General features: G+C 48.2%; 2 protein-coding genes across 5 annotated transcripts; both read left to right on the top strand.

Moving 5' to 3' along the window:
- Positions 1-656: 656 nt before the first annotated feature.
- On the top strand, positions 657-11,752 carry PORCN (porcupine O-acyltransferase). 3 transcript variants are annotated; one of them, XM_054566379.1, is made up of 15 exons: positions 657-793; positions 1,434-1,606; positions 3,042-3,234; positions 3,558-3,601; positions 3,988-4,169; positions 4,250-4,380; positions 4,496-4,513; positions 5,794-5,808; positions 5,905-6,030; positions 6,183-6,283; positions 7,399-7,475; positions 7,570-7,633; positions 7,746-7,831; positions 8,863-8,973; positions 11,554-11,752. In XM_054566379.1, the coding sequence occupies exons 2-15, from the start codon at positions 1,471-1,473 to the stop codon at positions 11,653-11,655; spliced, it is 1,386 nt and encodes a 461-aa protein (XP_054422354.1). In that variant the 5' UTR covers positions 657-793; positions 1,434-1,470; the 3' UTR covers positions 11,656-11,752. The 3 variants fall into 3 exon arrangements, with proteins under 3 accessions (XP_054422354.1, XP_054422355.1, XP_054422357.1); XM_054566380.1 differs by lacking the exon at positions 4,496-4,513; XM_054566382.1 differs by lacking the exons at positions 4,496-4,513; positions 5,794-5,808.
- A 1,252-nt stretch (positions 11,753-13,004) lies between these two features.
- Positions 13,005-18,206, top strand: EBP (EBP cholestenol delta-isomerase). 2 transcript variants are annotated; one of them, XM_054566378.1, is made up of 5 exons: positions 13,005-13,105; positions 13,954-14,272; positions 15,609-15,645; positions 15,774-15,904; positions 16,545-18,206. In XM_054566378.1, the coding sequence occupies exons 2-5, from the start codon at positions 13,972-13,974 to the stop codon at positions 16,760-16,762; spliced, it is 687 nt and encodes a 228-aa protein (XP_054422353.1). In that variant the 5' UTR covers positions 13,005-13,105; positions 13,954-13,971; the 3' UTR covers positions 16,763-18,206. The 2 variants fall into 2 exon arrangements, with proteins under 2 accessions (XP_054422353.1, XP_054422352.1); XM_054566377.1 differs by having other exon boundaries at positions 13,910-14,272.
- The last annotated feature ends 1,367 nt before the right edge of the window (positions 18,207-19,573 follow it).

Raw genomic sequence — 19,573 nt, 5'->3', positions numbered from 1 at the left:
CTGGTTCACAGGGAATATTCGCTAGTCGCTGAGTTCACCCTCAATGCAGGGTGAATAATTAAAGGATGGGAAATTAAGCAAGCAAATCAGTTCTCAACGACCAGCAAAGTGCTCACCAGGAGTCCCTAGGGGAAGCACAGGCGCCTAATTGGTCGTCCTCGGTTACACCGTCAATACCTACAAATGTTTCTAGCCTGCCCCTGGAGGTGGGGAGAACTGGAAATTCCTTTAGTTCCCTCAAAGGAAGGGGAAGGCGAGGCCTCGGTTTATTTTCCCATCTGTGAATCGGGGGCGCAACAATGTCGAAAGGACGTGCGCGGGTGAGCAGTCAAGGTGAGCGGCTTTCCCTCCTCCCTACCCCATCTTTTCCATGTCAGCTTCCAAGGATTAGGAATCTGACGATTAGAAAGTTTGTTCTTGGACGGCCAGAAGACCTCCGGCCGCTAACGTTCATGGGCTGCACTACTCAGGGCCGGAACGGTGCAGGCGCGAACGTGGTAGGCGCAAACATCCCCCAGTGCCCGGCTCCTCTCAACCTCCCGCTCCTCCTTCCTTCGACCCTCCAGCTTCCCTCCTCCTCCGCCAGTCCCGCCCCGCTCCTGCCCTCTCATTGGCCGAGCTGGCAAGCCGGGCCTTCCCGGGATTTAAAGGGCCCGCTCGCCGCGCTGCCCAGGGAGCCGCAACTGGTCCCGGCCTTGCGGCCTGCTGGGGAGGCTGCCGGGAGGAGGCGGCGACGGTGGCGGCGGCGGCGGTGAGTCCCCGGCCCCTGGGACCGCAGCTTCCTTCCTGCCAGGTAGGTCACAGGAATGCACGCGCGGCTCCTCCGCTCCCATCCTGAGCCGGCCTCCCCGCACTGGTCTGCAGCGCGTGTTCCGGGGTCCCCTCTCCATCACCTTTCAAACTCCCCCTCCTCCTTTACCCCCAACCACCACCACCACCTTTCTGAAGCCCCTGGGTCTGGGCAGGGCTTTGTTGCTGGCCAGGAGTGGCCGAGTGGGGGTGAGATGGGGCACGCTGGGGATACAGGACACCCGTCACGTCTGTACAAGGAGAGATGCACATGGCCCCCAAATGTCATAGGATCTCCCTATCTGCCCTCCACACAGAGTGACTCTACCTTGGAAACCAGAGGCCCCCCCATTTGCTATACCGGCCTGGAATGTACACCATTCATTCCCCCATTGGACCACGATTCCTCATAACATAGGAGAGATTCGAGTCCTTCATTCACCACAGGTCATGGGCTGTGTGTGTGCACTCAGGACACCCACACACACAGTTGGCGGCTCAGTCTGATGTACCTGACACTCATACCCTCCCCCAATACCTCAGTATCTTGTGTCTACATGGGTTGGACAGCCCCAAACTGAAGTCTATCCCTTGAGCATGGTCTGCCCCATGGACATCCCAGTTCTGTGTCCCCACTTTCACAGGTCCATCCATCTGTCCATCCATCCGTGGGGGGCTGCAATGGCCACCTTCAGCCGCCAGGAATTTTTCCAGCAGCTGCTGCAGGGCTGTCTCCTGCCTACTGCCCAGCAGGGCCTTGACCAGATCTGGCTGCTCCTTGCCATCTGCCTCGCCTGCCGCCTCTTCTGGAGGCTTGGTAAGTGCCTGCCACACTATGTACCACCATGCCAGTCCATATCACATCTGCCACATTCATCCATACCAAGCCACACCTTATTCTGCCACATCTTGCCATGCCAAGCGAGATGCCAACATGTCCAGTCCACCACATCCCACCAGGCTAGGCACCATTCTACCACACCACATCCTGCTACACCCAGCCACCCGATGCCACACCACACCAAGCCATGTCCAGCCATGCCAAGCCATGCCTTTCAGAATTCCTGCGTTCTAGGATTCTGGAGAGTTGAGGTTCTTGGATTTGGGGATCCCGAAGTGTCTACATCCCAAGGTTATAAGATTCTGGAATGCTGGTGTCAAAGGGTTATGGAATCCCAAAGTACCACATTACAGGATCTGGGGATCTGACAACTTGAAATTCTCACATTCTAGGCTTCCAAAATGCTGGCATTCTGGATTTCTAGAATCCGGGCAGGATGAGATTTCTGGATTCTGGGATTCTGGAATGTTTCCACAATCACAGCATGCCTATATCCAAATGATAAGATTCCAAGTTCCCAAGGTCCCTATAGGATGCTGAGAATTTTAGAAATCTGAAATTCAAAGGTTTTACACTTTCTTTTATTTTAAATGGATGTTTTGTTTTTCTTAGGTTTATCATTTTGAAATATTTCAGTTACTGAAGTTGAAAGAATAGTACAGTGAACACCCATATATGCACTACCAGATTCTCCAACTGTCAATATCTTCCCACTAATGCCCACTCTCTCTCTCTCTCTTTCTCTCTCTCTCTCTCTCTCCCTATCTATCATCTTCCTAAATTACTTGAATAACCTGCTGACACTTTACCCCAAATCCATCAGTGTGTGTCCCCAAAGAGTAAGGACATCTTCCACCAACAACCACAGCCTCAACCATCACCTCAAGAAATTTAATCTAGCCCTAGGTGGTGTGGCTCAGTGGACTGAGTGCCGACCTGCGAACCAATTGGTCACCGGTTCAATTCCCAATGTAAGGCACACGCCTGGGTTGCAGGCCAGGTCCCCAGCAGGGGGCGCACAAAATGCAACCACACATTGATGTTTCTCTCCCTTTCTTTCTCCCTCTCTTCCCCTCTCTAAAAATAAAATAAATAAAATCTTTTTTTAAAAAAAAACCAGTGTTTTAAAAAAAGAAATTTAATCTGGATGCAATAATATTACCCAATATAAGTTGATCCTCACATTTCTCCCAGGGTTTCCAAATAAATCCTTTATAGATATTTCTTTTCTTTAAACCCCGGTCTTGCCACCTCTCCAGCTCCCCAACACCTGCTTTGGGCCCCCTGCAATCCCACCACATTATAACCTCTAGACCTGTGCCCAGGCTGGGCTCTTTGCTCAGGTTGCCCTCCTTTCCTGTCAGCCCTCCCAACTTCCCTTTCTTGTTTTCTCTCCTTCTCTTACCTGAAGGGTTACCATCCTACCTGAAGCATGCAAGCACCGTGGCAGGCGGATTCTTCAGCCTCTACCACTTCTTCCAGCTACACATGGTTTGGGTTGTGCTGCTCAGCCTCCTGTGCTACCTCGTGCTGTTCCTCTGCCGACATTCCTCCCATCGCGGCGTCTTCCTCTCCGTCACCATTCTCATCTACCTGCTCATGGGGTATGGATGTGAGCCCTCATTCCCACACTGTTGGCAGAAGGGTGGGGCGGGGCCCCTGGCTGCTCCTTGTGAGGTTGTTCAGGACAGGAAGAGGGTGAGGTGTTCCTGGAGGAGGGAATGTGGGAGACTGGTTCTTTCTAAAGGCTGCACAGAACAGGCTGGGCTTTGAGCTCCCTCTGGAGGAGGGAGTCCTGGAGAATTATTCTTCCATGAGGTTGTGCAGGACGGGGGAAGGCATAACCCTCTGTGAACCTTGGTCCACCCTTTGTGGTCTCTGAGGCCGTGGGAGTCAGGGGCCCAAGAGTGCCACCTTTTCTCCTCAGTGAGATGCACATGGTGGACACCGTGACATGGCACAAGATGCGAGGTAGGAAGCCCTGGTCCTCTCACCTGCCCCAGCCCCCTGCCCCATTCTACAACTCCTAATTCCCCCAACCCTGTCTTTCCTTCCCCACTTTTGTCCCTCATCTGCCCACCCCACTGGACATGCAGGCCTCAGATTCCCTTTACATCTGTGTCTCTCTCTGCCACGCCTTTTCCCTCCTCTGTCTTTCCCATCCCATGTATGTGCCTGACTGTTGAAAAAGGGCATCTGCCAGTCCTGGGCCCACCTGCTCATCTGCCCATCTGACTCCATGTCTACCTTTCCACCCTTGAACTGCTCTTTTCCTACCACCCCTCACCTGGTGCTTGCCATCCCCCCATGCTGACCTGCTCTCTGCCCATTCACTTGACCATGGGCACCACACATAGGGGCCCAGATGATCGTGGCCATGAAGGCGGTGTCTCTGGGCTTCGACCTGGACCGGGGCGAGGTGGGTGCGGTGCCCTCACCTGTGGAGTTCATGGGCTACCTCTACTTCGTGGGCACCATCGTCTTTGGGCCCTGGATATCCTTCCACAGCTACCTACAGGCTGTCCAAGGTCGCCCGCTGGTGAGGTTCCGGGTGGACAGGTGGGCAGGGACTATGGGAGCCCCCACGGGGCAGTCTTCATGGAGCCTTGATCCCCACAGAGTCGCCGATGGCTACAGAAGGTGGCCCGGAGCCTGGCACTGGCCCTGCTATGCCTTGTGCTGTCCACCTGTGTGGGCCCTTACCTCTTCCCGTACTTCATCCCTCTTGATGGTGACCGCCTCCTTCGAAAGTGAGCACGGCCTTTGAGGCCTCTGCCCTGCAGAGAGGGGGTTGGGTAGGGACCTGGGGTCTCCCCAGCTCTGAGCCTGTCTCTTAATGCTTCTGTCTATCTTCTGTTACTACAGCAAGAAACGCAAAGCCAGGTAAATGAGGGCAGGTGCCGAGGGCGAGTGGGCTCGCTGGGGGGTTGGGGCACTCTCTGACCTCTGGGTTCTGTTAAGTCTGAGACCATCTGACCATCCTTCCCCATGACTGGACAGAGACTGAGTGTCCCTCTGTGGCTGTCGTCTGGCCAAGATTGGCTCTGTGACTCTGTGTATGACTGACACTGACACATACTGTGTATGAATATCCATCTCTTCTGCTGTTTCACCATTGGAAGCAAGTTACATGACTGTAACGGAGAGTGACAAGTATGTGTTGGTTGGCGATGCTGACTGACCTGTCTGTGACCCTGGCTAGGTGTGTGTATGGATTGTTTGTCCCTTAGCCACTGGCTCCCTATGCGGGACTGGAGTTCTGGCTGTCTGGCTGTGCCATTGTCCATGACGGAGTGTGTGGCTGTCACCGGGTAAGTCTGGCTGGTCTGTAACTCTGGCTGGGAATGGGTCTGACCGTAGCGTGGTATGTGCCTGTCTGTGATGGATTCTGCCTGCAGGTCTGCCTTTGCTGGCTGCATGGTATTGTGTAGCTGAGGAGTTGTGACCCACTGCGTGCCTGTGCCTGTGTGCAGCACTGACCATTGGCTTCTGATATGACTCTAGGGTTTCATCCGGCTGTTTGACTGTATGACCCCCCCTTCCTCCCGCACTCACTGGCCATTGATTGTGTCTGATGCCGAATGGGGCTCTGGAAGGTGGAGTGACTTGCCCAGTGTCACCCAGTTAAGCTGCCAGGCATTAATCCCAGGTCTGATTCCAGAACCGACCTTTTTTCCAATTTGGGACTCTGCCTGTTTTTTACTGTGTCTGTTGTATGACTGACAGGATGACTGTCTTGATGTAGACTTGTGTATGTGGCCATAGCAGGGTGCTTGATAATCTCTGTGCCTAACTATAGGACTTTTGTGTGTCTTATGGTCAGCGAATCAGGTTGGAGAGCCACGAGGCTGGGAGTCTGATAGTATTTCTGTCTGGCCAAGTAGCTGTGTCACAGTGTGGAGCTGTTAGGTCAGCCCTCTGACAGTGGCTGGGTCTGGATGTGTGACCATGTAGGACTGCAAGACTGTCATATTATAGGGCAGCTCACACATCCTTTTGAGTCCCATGAAACTGACAATGTATGTATGTGTGTAACTATCACACTGCACCTCTTTTTGCCACTGTGTTTCTGTCTTGTCTACAAACAATTCAGGCCAGCCTCCTGGGCCTCTGACTCTCTTTCCTTTCTTCTCTGCTGCCTTGCTGACCCCCGCGGGCCTTAGGGGCACCATGGTAAGGTGAGTCTGCAGAGTGGGGCCGGGGATGATGATACGTGGTGGTGTCATGCTAGGCCCTGGGCATGATGCCTCTTCCCCCTATTCCTTTCTCCCCAGGTGGCTGCGAGCCTACGAGAGTGCTGTCTCCTTCCACTTCAGCAACTATTTTGTGGGCTTCTTGTCCGAGGCCACGACCACATTGGCGGGAGCTGGCTTCACCGAGGAGAAGGATCACCTGGAATGGTGGGGAGGGCTGGGGGCCAGCCTCTCCCACAGGGTGCCGCCTAGAGGAGCTTGCAGGGAGGGGGTGCTCCCATGGGAGGAAATAGCCAAGACAAGTGTGGCAGTCAGCTAGGCTGAGATACCAGATATATTTGTATTTCTTTTGCTCTCAGGGACCTGACGGTGTCCAAGCCACTGAATGTGGAGCTGCCTCGGTCCATGGTGGAAGTTGTCACAAGCTGGAACCTGCCCATGTCTTATTGGCTAAATAACTGTGAGTCACCAAGTCACCACACCAAGAATGGGAAGTCCTTACCTCAGGCCCTTTCACATATCCATACAACAAACATTTACTGAGAACCTATTGTGTGTTAAGCACTGAAGGTACTGCAGGGACCAAAGAACAAACAAACAAAAAACAAAAAACAAAAACAAACAAAAACAAACAACACCCCAAATCCCTGCCCTTGTGGAATTGGCATTTTTGTAGGGGGAGCAGGTAATAAGAGAAAATATACACAGTAGTTCAGATGGTGACAAGTGCTGTGGTAAAAAAAAAAATAACAAAGCAGGAAAGAATGATTTGGGAGTATTGCCAGTTGGGGGTAGGAGGTTGCCATTTAACATAAAATTAGCCAGAGCCAGTCCCAGGGAGGAGGTGGCATTTAAGACTTGAAGAAGGTGAGAGAGCAAGCAATTTGAATATGTGGGAGAGGAGTGTAACAGATGGAAGGGACATCCAATGCAAAAACCCTGAGAGAGAGCCAAGGAGGCCAGTGGTAGGAGGTGAGGTCAGAGAGGTTGGTGACAGAGGCCTGGTCTGTGGGGCCTCACTGGCCATGGGGCAGACTTTGGCTTTTTCTGTGAGAGCGGGAGCCACAGCATGGGTCTGAGCAGAGGAGGGCCTTGGGCTCATTTGAGTTGTAATAAGACCCACTGGCTGTCGTGAGGACAGATGGGGAGGAGATGAAGACAAAAGCAGTGAGGCCACTGCAGCAGTCTAGGCCTGGGGTGGTGGTGAGCAGCAGTGGACGGGGAAAGAAGAGGTTGGATTCTGAATAAATTCTGATCATGACGCTGACAGGATTGGCTGAGTTTGGTTGTGAGAGTGGGGAGGACAGATCAAGGGTGATTCTCAAGTTTTTGTCCTGAGGAACGCGAAGGGTGGAGTTGACTCTGGCTAAACTTGGGAACACTGTGGGGGGATCAGGTTGGGAGGAAAGTCCAGGAGCTAAGTTTTGGACATATGAAGTATGAGACCATTATGAAGACTTTATCCTGGGGCTTCCAACATGTTGTGTGTATCCTCACCCTGCCTTACGGCCCCCCCCCCCAGGAAGGGCAGGAGGGAATCTTGGGAGACTCCTGACCCGCATCACCCTCTTCCAGATGTTTTCAAGAATGCTCTTCGCCTGGGGACCTTCTCAGCTGTGCTGGTCACCTATGCAGCCAGCGCCCTCCTGCACGTGAGCAGGGTGAAGTAGGATTAGGGTGGAAGATGGGTGGGGGGTAGCAGGGCCTCCTCTTCACTCACCTCATTGCCCCCTGGGGCCCCACCAGGGCTTCAGCTTCCACCTGGCTGCGGTGCTACTGTCCCTGGCATTTATCACTTATGTGGAGCATGGTGAGTACAGAACCCAGCCTAGCAGACAGGAGGGAAGATTGGTTGGGGGCTGGAACCACTGTCCCCTGAGGCTAACGTGACCCCCTAACCTCCCCCCTCCCATCAATCCCAGTCCTCCGGAAGCGCCTGGCTCGGATCCTCAGTGCCTGCGTCTTGTCGAAACGGTGCCCACCAGACTGTTCACACCAGCATCGCTTGGTGAGAGTTCAGCCTGGGCAACCTCAAGCCCAACACTCCCCATCAAAAATGTCACTTCTGCCTCCATCTTATATCTGCCTCAGGGTGCCCAGCTTCCTCTGGTGCCTGAGCCATCCCCAGAACGTCATCTCTCTTCACTGCCACCTGTCTCTCTAACAGATGTTTATCAAGCACCTGCTGTATACACACCAGGCATTCATGTCCCCAGTGAACATTTATTGATCACCCTCTGGTACCAGGACTGTTTTAGATGCTGGAGATACAATGGCGAACAAAACAGACTATAAAATTCCAGTCCTCTGGGACAAACAGTTTAACAGGAGAGACAGTAAATAAAAAATAAGTCAGTAAAGCATAATAGTTTGTTAGGCTGCAATTAGTGTCAAGGAGGAAATACGTAAGGGAAAGGAGAAGGGAAGTATCAGAGGTAAGTGGATTCAATTTTAAACAGGGAGGTGCCTTTGAGTACTTTAGCTGAAGGAGGTGAGGGACAGAAGCATTCCAGGCAAAGGGAAGAACCAGCGTAAGGGCCCTGAGATGGGGGTGGGCCTGGAATATCTGAGGAACAGCAAGGAGGCCAGTGTGGCCTGAGCAAAGTGAGCAGGGAGGAGAATGGTACGCCCTTAGGATGTGGTGGGGATTTGCTTTCGTTTGCTTGTTTGTTTGTATGTTTTATTCTGTTTGCAATAAGACGTACAGACAACCTCAGATTTGCCTCCCATCTGACAACTGATGTTTATTACCATAAGCCACCAACTCAGAGCTCCACCATTCTGCCTCCTTTCCCTGAATACTCACATCTCCCTCAACCTGGATGCCCTCAATGCTAACAATACCCTCATCCCTGGATACCTCTTGAGCTCCCACAGGAGGAACCGAGCCATCTCTTTCCTACCCCTGGGGTGCTGTGGATATTCTCATTCCTGGAATCCACTGCACTTTGTGCATCTCCCTGGGCTCCCCTGTCCAGGTGGTACTGAGAGACATTGAGTTGGTCCAGCTGCCAAGCAAATCCATCTGTCCCCCAACAGGGCCTAGGGGTACGAGCCTTAAACCTGCTCTTTGGGGCCCTGGCCATCTTCCACCTGGCCTACCTGGGCTCCCTGTTCGATGTCGATGTGGATGATACCACAGAGGAGCAGGTGAGATGGGACCCTGGGTTGGGGGTACCCAGGGATGTGCTACCTGCTCATGGGAACCATGAGGACAAAGTGGGGCGGGGAGGGTGAGGCATGAGGACTTTGGGCGGTGTCTCTACCTTGTGTAGCCAGTGCTCCTTGGTCTTTCTTCTTTCCCATTGTCCCTCTGGTTGATTCACATTGCTGGGTCTTTTATTTGAGTGAAGTGTGCAAAATATGTTTATTTTACTTGTAAGATTTATTTTATAGAGATGAAGTGTAAAATCCAGCTTTTACTTTTTCTCAATTAGTCATTTTATCATATTTTTGTTTAGATAGAATTTGCAAGATTTCTTTCTTATTTAGTTTTTTAGATATCTTTACTCAGGTTGAGTTTACAAACTCTGGATTTTACTTTAAAAATGTATATTAACATGTATATACTATTTTGTGGCCTGGCTGGTGTGGCTCAGTGGATTGAGTGCTGGTCTGTGAACCAAAGAGGGTCACTGGTTTGATTCTCAGTCAGGGCACATGCCTGAGCTGAGGGCCGGGTCCCCAGTTCGGGGCGTGCAAGAGGCAACCAATGGATGTAACTCTTGCACATTAATGTTTCTCTCCCATCTCCTGCTCCCTCCCTTCCCCTCTCTCTAAAAATAAGTAAATAAAATCTTTAAAATATATATACTATTTTTATTTTTATTCATGTGGAGTATGCACATTCCAGATTTTACTCCTTTTTAAATGAAAAACTATTTTAAAAATAATGTTTATTCATATGGCTCTTGCAGGATCCAGGTTCTGTTTCTCTTTTTTGTTCTTGTTGTTTCTCTTTTAAACTTTTAATTAAAAATAAAACTTATTTTATATCATTTTTATCATTAAAAACAATTTTTAAAAGATTTTATTTATTTCTTAGAGAGAGGAGAAAGGAAGGAGAAAAGGAGGGAGAGAAACACTGATATGTAAGAAACATCAATAGGTTGCCTCTCACATGCCCAGTACTGGGGACCCTGCTTACACCCCAGGCATGTGCCCCAACTGGGAACTGAACCAGTGACCCCTCGGTTCACAGGCTGGTGCCCAGCGCACTGAGCCACACCAGCCAGGGATTATTAAAAATAATTTTTCACTTTTATTCAGGTTGACTGTGCAAAATCTGGGTTTTGCTTCCTTTTAAATAAAATTTTTATCTTATTTTAATTAAAACATTTAAAAATAGTTAATGTATATCACAAGGTTCAAAAAACAAAACAGTATTCAGGGTAGTCAAGGGAAAGTCTTGCTCCTACCATCTACTCACTGCCCTCTTACAGGTAACCACTTTCATTCATTTATTAAAATATCCTTAAATTTAAGCATAATAAGCAAATATAAAAATATATTTTCATTCCCTCCCCCCGGTTTTTACCCTAGAGGTATCTCATGAATGCTACTGTGCTACCTGTCTTTTTAGTATATAAATCCTTGAAAACCCTTCCACATTAGAACATAAAGTGTCCTCACTCATTATTTCCATTGTAAGGATATGACAAAGTGTAGTTTGTCCCTTACCAGTGCACATCCAGGTGATTTCCAGTCCCTTCCTACTGCAAATGACAGTGCAGCAACTAATATCCTTGTAGCCATAGTCATGTGGATTCACATTCACACAGGTGAAGACAGAACGGTAGGATCTGTTCTTGGTAATCAAAATGGAGAAGTTACCTCCCACCAGCAGTATGTGAACGTGTCTGTCACCTCACCAACAGAGTGTATCTCAGACTACCTGGATGTGTTTGCCAGTTTGACAGGAGGAAGATTATGAGTGAAGCCATATGTTTAAGAGCCATTTGGGGTTTTTTTTTTTCTTATACTGAGAATGGCCTACTTACCTCCTTTGCCAATTTTTGTCCTTTTTTAAAAGATTTTATTTATTTTTAGTTTTTAAAAAGGTTTTTATTTATTTTTAGAGGGGACGGGAGGGAGAAAGAGAGGAAAATATCAATGTGTGGTTGCCATCTCGTGCACCCCCTACTGGGAACCTGGCCCGCTACCCAGGCATGTGCCCTGACTGGAAATCGAACCAACAACCCTTTGGTTCACAGGTCGGCACTCAATCCACTGACCCACACCAGCCAGGGCCTATTTTTGTCCTTTTTAAAAAATTAATTTCTACGGGTTCCTTTTCTTTTTTTTTCTTAGAGGAGAAAGAGGGAGAGAAACATCAATGTGTGGTTGCATCTCGTTCACCCCTTTCTGGGGACCTGGCCCACAACCCAGGCATATGCCCTACACTGGGAGTCGAACTGGCGACCCTTTGCTTTGCAGGCCAGCGCTCAATCCACTGAGCCACACCAGCTAGGGCTTAATGGGTTCTTTACCTATAAGGGAGACTACAAGTCAGAGAGTGAGGCTGTCTTGCCTAGTTTTTTAAATGGTTTTTAAAGAAAACAAAAGAAAAAAACTAAATCTGCTTACCTTTTATATGTACCCAGTCTCTTCTCTGGGGCCTCACCTATGGTTACCATGGAGTCACAGAAATGGCCTTCAGCAAAGGATGGGTTTTCCTGAGGCCTTCTTTGTTCTTGTTGAATGGGACCATCACCTCTTTCTCTCCCACAGGGCTATGGCATGGCATATACTGTCCACAAGTGGTCAGAGCTCAGCTGGGCCAGTCACTGGGTCACTTTTGGATGCTGGATATTCTACCGTCTCATAGCCTGAGGCACATCTGTGGACACTTCCAGCTCCCTCAAGACCCCTCTTCAGGGTGCCAGCTCTGATGGAGGATGAGGGAAAACTCTCTCTCTAGTTCTTGACCCCTCTCATTCATAGACCCCCCTCAACACCTCTACGCGCGCACACGCGCGCGCGCGCGCACACACACACACACACACACACACACACCGGATTTCCATGCCTGCTGATCCCCACCCCGTCACAAGGTGGAAGGGGGGTAGGCCCTGCTGGGGCCTAGGGGTGGGGGATGCTTGGAGAAGCAGAATGGAAAAGATACACGGCCTCCCCACCTTCGTACTCCCTTTTTATATACAGTTTGTTATTGTCAAATAAAAGTAGGAAATATACAAAAGACTCTTTCTTCACTGCTCAGTGGGGAATAGAAGTGAGTGAGGAAAGGGGCACAGCATGGATAAAGGTTTGGAAGCTGGACATCATGAAGAGGGAGCAGGTTGTGATTAGATTAGTTCATGGCTAATTTACTATTGTTCATGATTGGATGATGAACCTGAGGATGGCACCGCTTGATTTGAGTGGGGCCTGGACAAATTAGATAGTTGCATATGGGGTAGGCCTGATACCAATTGGCTGGAAAACTGAAGGATCCCCATTCTGATTGGTTTCTCTGACTGAGATAGAAAGAATGGAAAGCAAGACAGAGTTGATGTTTACTGATCCTTAGGACTGAGGGTTGTGAGTTGTAATTGGCTAGGAGGTCTGGGATGAGTCTGAATTCTGACTGATTATGCGATCTGGGTACCCACTGGCTTAGAGTTGTGGAGTTCCGATTTGTTCTTGAGAGCTGGCATAGGGAGACTGAGGGTCTCCATGTCAACTGGCCCTCAAGGAGCTTTTTCTCACTTTAAGTCGAAAGAGGTGAAGATGGCTGTTAAGGGGTCCTGAACGCTAAGGTAGAGGATGGAGGCGTACTGTACAGGATGTGATCTTCGTATTGTTTTATTGCGCATTCGCGCGTTAAGACTGAAGGTTTGTCTGGAAATTAATTGGTCTGTTTAGAAAATGAGGGCAAAGTTGAGAGGACGCAACGCAATGCTGATTCAACAGCAGACGATGAGGATGACTACCCACTTTCCCAGATGACTGACTGATAAAGGGATAGGAAAATTGAAGCCAAGACTAGCTGCAGACAGGAAACGCCTACGAACCTCGGCAGTTCCTGACTTCAACCACCTCCTGACTCCGGCTCAGCCAACAGCGAAAATGGCACCATGCTTGAGGGCGGATCCGGCGGCACACGGAGAGCTCCTATTGGTTGGGGGCGACACGGGCCGCCTTCCCAACCCCTCCATTGGCCAACTCCGTAAGACAAGAAAACTAAAGAAATAGGTTTGAACTAGATCTGTAACAGAGCCCACAAGACAGCCTCAAAAAAGGCAGGAACCTGTAGGAGAGACCGCTGCCACCGCGCCACAGGGTGAGTGCCCCCGCGCCTGGGCTGCCACTCCATCCCCTAGCTCTCCGGTGCTAAATGGCCAGCCCCTAGGCGCGTCGGTGCGAGACCCTTCCCTCCCACACCGCCACCCTACCAACCACCCCCAGGCGCCTGCGCGATACCGCCCCACCTCCGCTACAGCGTGGTTGTCCGAACTACAGAAGGTCCTCCTTCTCATTGGGCAGCGGGACTAGAGGGTTCTAGTTTTAATTGGTGGTCTCTGTATTTAACTCTCCTTTTTCCCCTATAAGCGCCGCGCGCGCTAGACCTGTGCCTCCCACTTTCCCTTTTCTTGCAGGTTAAAGGTGGTGTAAGCTATTGCGGGAAGCATCTGGCTTTCCACACATTTTATGAGGGTTGTTCTTCTCGTTAGTCTTCTCTCTTCTGTCCTGCCGCAGAAAGGGAATAGCTATCCGCTGAACGAGGCAAGACACGGACCCACTCCAATGGGACCGAACCTGGTGTCTGTGTCTCCGCGAGCACTGTAACCCCCTGAGGGCAAGGACCCGGCCAAGTTCCTGTGTCTTTCTAGCTGACACTGACCCCTGATGGCAGAGAACTGGTCTGATTACTGTGTCTATCACATACGGCTCCCAGAGGACAGGAACAAGATTTCAGTCTTCCTGTGGCCTTATAGTCATGCTTTTAAAACAGCATATAATTATATTTTGTTTTTAGTCCAGTTTTACAAGTTATTAACTGATAAATTTAATCCATTTGTATTTCTTGTGAGAATAAACCATTTGGATTTGATTTTATGATCTCATTCTGTGCTTTCTATTTAAGGTTTTTCTCTTCCGTTTTTCTTCTTTCTACTTATCCACACAAAGCCTTCAGCCAACAAAGAAATGGCCACCAATGCTAGCCCCTTGCACCCATACTGGCCTCGGCACCTGAGACTGGACAACTTTGTGCCTAATGACTGCCCTACCTGGCATATACTGGCTGGCCTCTTCTCCGCCTCTGGGGTCTTAGTTGTGACCACATGGCTGTTGTCAGGACGTGCTGCCGTCATCCCACTGGGGACCTGGAGGAGACTGTCCCTTTGCTGGTTTGCAGTGTGTGGGTTCATTCACATGGTGATTGAGGGCTGGTTCAGTCTCTACCACGAGGACCTTCTTGGAGACCAAGCCTTCTTGTCCCAACTCTGTGAGTCCTGAGTTCTTTCATGTACTATGGGAGGAAATTTTCCGAGCAGGGATTGGCTTAAATGTTTACTACCAATCCTTTTATTAATTTGTTTAAAAATTTAACTTTGTTGTCGCATATACATTCACATGGGTCAAAAAACAAACCACTTTAAGAGGTATGTAGTGAAAATCTACCTTCTGTCCACCGGGTTTTGCTAATTATTAACCACTATTAAGAATTGTTTGTTTTCTTCCAAGGTTTATTTACACATAAGTTACACAGAGAAGCCTCAGTTTGCTCAATTGTAAAAGGGGGATAATAATAATACCCAAATATATGTAAGGCACTTAGAACAGTGTTTGGCAAACAGTAGATGCCATATAACTGTTTATTATTATTATCATTGTTTTTATTTTTCCCTTTTGTGTAAACAAATGATAACATGCTATATACACTTCAGAACTTGGCTTTTTTAAACCAGGTCACTCCTCATTAGTTCATAAAGAGCTTTCAAAGTATAGCTGTTACAAAATTATTTGACTTGTCTAGTATTGGTGGGCATTTCCCCCAGTCTTTTACTATTATAAGCAATACTCCTTTTTGGCCTCATGAAGAAAAGTGCTATGAACATTGTTATACAAGTCTTTGTGTGGAGATCTGCTTTCATTTCTCTTGTGTAAATATGGAGAAGGGGCTGGATTGTATGGTAGATGTATGTTTAACTTTATGAAAAACTGCCAAACTGTTTTCAAAAATGGCTGTATCATTTTATATTCTCACCAGCAGCATAAGAGAGTTCTACACTGTCACTGACACTTGGTATGATCAGGTGTTTCTTAAATTGTAGTCCTTCTAGTAGATATGAGTGATAGCTCATTATGTGGTTTTAATTTGCTTTTACTTAATGACCATTTAGATATCCTCTTTAGTGAAGAACATACTCCAGTCTCCTGCCTGTTTTTATATTGTGTGATCTGCCTTTTTCTCGCTGATTTTCTGTTCACTCTTTCATTCGTTCATCTGTTACCTTCATTTTCTCTCTCTCTCCCTCCCTCCCTCTTTTCCTCCCGCCTCCCCTTTCTCATTGGCTGCTTCATTCACTCCATCATCTATACCTGCTTCCTTTTATTCTACAGGTATTTATCGAATACCAATCACAGAAACACTTACCATTCTGTGTTAGGTTTGCACACATTATCTTGTACATATATATTAACTCTAAAATCCAAACAGCTACCCCATTTTCAGATGAGGAAATAGAGACATGGAGAGGTTGTAAAGCCTGCCTTATTACATGGGCCCTCAGTTCCTTTTCCTGCCTTTATTCTTCATGTAAGTCTCTTGTCTTTTTCAGGGAAAGAGTATGCTAAGGGAGACAGCCGATACATTCTGTAAGTATTTGCCTCTATCAGGGGAGACCTGAATTGGTTTGGCGTGGCGGTGAGTCAGGGAGCACTAACGGGGTGCCCTGTGGTTAGAGCACAGCGATGCCAATGTTGCCCCATCCTCTCTCCCACAGGAATGACAACTTCACGATATGCATGGAGACTATCACAGCTTGGCTGTGGGGACCGCTCAGCATTTGGGTGGTGGTCGCCTTTCTCCGCCAGCAGCCTCTCCGCTTTGTCCTACAGCTCGTGGTCTCTGTGGGTAAGGAGGCGGCCTACACCTGGTGCTAGATGGATTATTGGGGATACACAGACACAGGTGGCGTCCATGTTAGTGGGATCTCTCAGTTGTGCCCATCCAAGGCTGAGTCCACCTGCATGACACATTCCTTGAAGTTCAGAACACCCGTGCCGCTCTCAGCCTGTCTTCTCAAGCAGGAAGTGTTCATTTCTCCTCCTCCTCTATCACAAAGTCTCCTGTGAAGGTTACATGAGGTGGCCCATGCTGGCAGGGAGCCCTTTGGTCCCCTGGACTTAGGATTTTGAGCCTCTTTCATCTGAGATCCAGTCCTCTTGTGTTCTTAAATTGTTAACTTTCTTTAGTTCTAAAAAATGTGAGTTCTCTTTAGTCCTGGAATCCTGAGCTGTCTTGAATTAAAGGATTTTGAGCTTCCTTAAATTCTGGAAATATGAACTCTGTGGTTTCTGAAATTCTCGGCTTCCGATTTCTGGAATTCTCACTTTTCTGATTTTTCAATTTTGCAGCTATATGATTTCAGAATTCTTAGCTTTCTGAATATGGGGATCCTAAGCTCTGAGACCGCGAATGGTGACTTGGAAAATGCTTTGGAATAGCTCCTCCTCCTCACAGGGTTTACCCCTTTCCCTTCCACCTCCCACAGGTCAGATCTACGGGGATGTGCTCTACTTCCTGACGGAGCACCGCGATGGATTCCAGCATGGGGAGCTGGGCCACCCGCTTCACTTCTGGTTCTACTTTGTTTTCATGAATACCCTGTGGCTGGTGGTGCCCGGAATCCTCGTGTTCGATTCTGTGAAGCAGCTCACCCGTGCCCAGAGCCTGCTGGATGCCAAAGCCACAAAAGCCAAGAGCAAGTAGAACTAATGAGGGATGGCTTAGGCTTGAACACTGGCTGATCACAAACCCTCCACCTGCCAAAAGAGTCCAATCCTTGCTCCCACTGGTGGAAAGGACAAAGTGAATCGATCTCTCAAACTCAGGCTGATGGTCAGGCACCAAAAGGGCCAGAAATGGGGAAGAAAGGAGCTGTATGGAGCTACTGCGAGGAGCTGTTGGGACAAAAGTCCAAGAGAACCTAAGAGGTTTGCAGTGGTGGCAACTTTTAAAACCAAGTAATAAAAGGCCTTGACCCTAACACTGAGAGATCTTTAATTACTGACGCCAAAGATGGCCCATAACTGACCCCACAGATCCCTCCATCACTCACTCTTTCCACAGACCACCATTCTCTCAGCCATAGATCCCCATCCTAACCACACAGATCTTCAGTCACATAGACCTCACAAATCTCCATCACTAACCCCAGAGTTTCCCATGATGGCTGATTATATTCATGAGTCACACACCTGCAATCTCTTTTAAGGCGTGATCTACCCACACCCTTGGTGTTCTCTCCAGAACACACTTTCTCATTCTTTGCAATAGGGGCAGGCTGAGAATTTTCCAAATCTTCAAGTTCTTGAATTTACTGTGCCTCTTGTCTCCTGATTAGGTACCCCGCAGACACCCTATCTTTCATCTCACAGCCACCCTGTTAACTCCAAAGACCCTCATCACTGACCCCACAGACTCACCCATCACTCACCTTAAAGACCCTATCATTTAACCAAGAGACCCCAGAGGCCCTCCCATTACTCACCTCATATACCCCATCATTATGTCTTAAAACACCTATTACTCTCCCACACCAGCCTTTCATTTGCTCCACAGAGCACCCATCATTCACCTCACAAACCTCTATCACTCACACCACAGACCCCAGTTACCTTGTACATTTTCCATCATTTACCCCACATCCTATCACTTATTCCACAAATTCCCATCATTCACCCCACAGATAACCCTCATCATTCATCTCACAGTCTCTGTCATTAACCTCATAGACCTTCAGTCATGAAACAAATGGGTACTTGAGGAATTTCGAGGAGGTCACAAAGAATAAGTAATAAAACTACAGATATCTGTATGCTGGCTCTAGGTGACCTGTGCAGAGCAGGCCAGTCTTGGTTGTGCTTAAACCTACAACGTAACTTTTGAGAAATGCCTCATTATTAAGGCCAAAGCCATGAGTTATTACCTCACCTAGTATCCATCACTTAATTAAGGTATGCTTGCCTTCTTGCTCTTCCTCAAACATGCCAGGCATAGCCCCACCTTCCATTCATTATACTGTCTACTCTCTGTGCCACTGACTACCCCTTTGACCTTGAGCATATTTCTTCCTGCTTCACTGCTTTCATCTGTACGATGCTACCTCATAGGGTTTTTATGCAGATTAAATGAATTAATATATGTAGACTAACTGACGTACAATATGCGTTTGTTGAATGGAAGAATAAATCAATGAAAGAAAAAGTTCTCCCCAGGACATGGTAATTTTTGGTCTCCTTGTTTCCATTATCTTTCCATCCAAGGCTCTCTCCACAACCAAGACGGAGGCTTCTGACCACATCATACCCACATCTAAAACCTGTGCTCTGGTGCCCTCAGGATAAACTCCAAGCTCCAGGCTAATGTTTTGCTCATCCCACCCTATGATAATTTTAATAAAAAGCAGGCTCTCAAACTCCTTGTTTCCATTAAAAAAAAATCCAAAAGTATTTTTTGACTACAGCACATGAGGCAAGAGAATTGTGCCAATAACCCGCTTCCAGTTTTAGAAGAAGTTCCCCATTATTTACATGTTCCAGAAAATAGATATCAATTTACTATGAATATTAAGGCAACAATGTATTTTAAAAGATACCAAAATAGAATTGCAATGTTCTTTAAAAAGTTAATGTTGCTCTGGCTGGTGTGGCTCAGTGGATTGAGTGCAGGCCTGCAAAATCAAAGAGTCACCAGTTCGATTCCCAATCACAGCACATGCCTGGGTTGTGGGCCAGGTCCCCAGTAGGGGGCACACAAGGGGCAACCACACATTGATGCTTCTCTCCCTTTTTCTCCTTCCCTCTCTAAAAATAAATAAAATCTTTTTAAAATTAAAAAAATGAAAAGTTAACGTTAAAGGTGTCGTGCATACAACACTGCAGCAATAACTGAAGTGCAGGCATCATACAGGACACCTTTTTTAATTTATTCATTTTTAGAGGGAGGGGAAGGGAAGGAGAAAGAGGAGAGAAATATCAGTGTGTGAGAGATATATTGATTGGTTGCCTCTCCCATATCCCCAAATGGGGACCTGGCCAGCAATCCAGGCATGTGCCCTGACTGGGAATGGAACCGGCGACCTTTCGCTTCGCAGGCCGCCGCTCAATCCACTGAGCCACACCAACTAGGGAACTTGTTAGAAATTACATTTTAAGAAAAAGGGAAAAGTGAAAAAAAAAAGAGAAAACAACAACAAAAAGAGATTACATTTGCAAGGGTATTTTCCCAAACCATATAGATGCGCACTGAAGTAAGGAGAATGCCTTTTTGCATTTTTCCATAAAGTTTCTCGAAGGAGTCTCAAATATGTTCAGTCGTTCAGACTACATTTAGTGGACACACACCATTTACTAACAGGACCAACCTCGACATACTCTCCTTGAGGATTAAATAAAACGAAGGCCAACTTTGCTCTGGCTGTTGTGGTTCAACAGATTGAGCACTGGCATGTGGACCAAAAGATCACCTGTTCAATTCCAGGTCCAGGGACATGCCTGGGCTGCCATCCAGATCCTCCGC

The sequence above is a fragment of the Pteronotus mesoamericanus genome, unplaced genomic scaffold (genome assembly GCF_021234165.1).
Source record: "Pteronotus mesoamericanus isolate MK-2021 breed Mesoamerican mustached bat unplaced genomic scaffold, CSHL_Meso_final contig_173, whole genome shotgun sequence".
Lineage (NCBI taxonomy): Eukaryota > Metazoa > Chordata > Mammalia > Chiroptera > Mormoopidae > Pteronotus > Pteronotus mesoamericanus.
The sequence above is the reverse complement of the archived record's forward strand: the minus strand, read 5'-3'. Positions and strand labels throughout refer to the sequence as shown.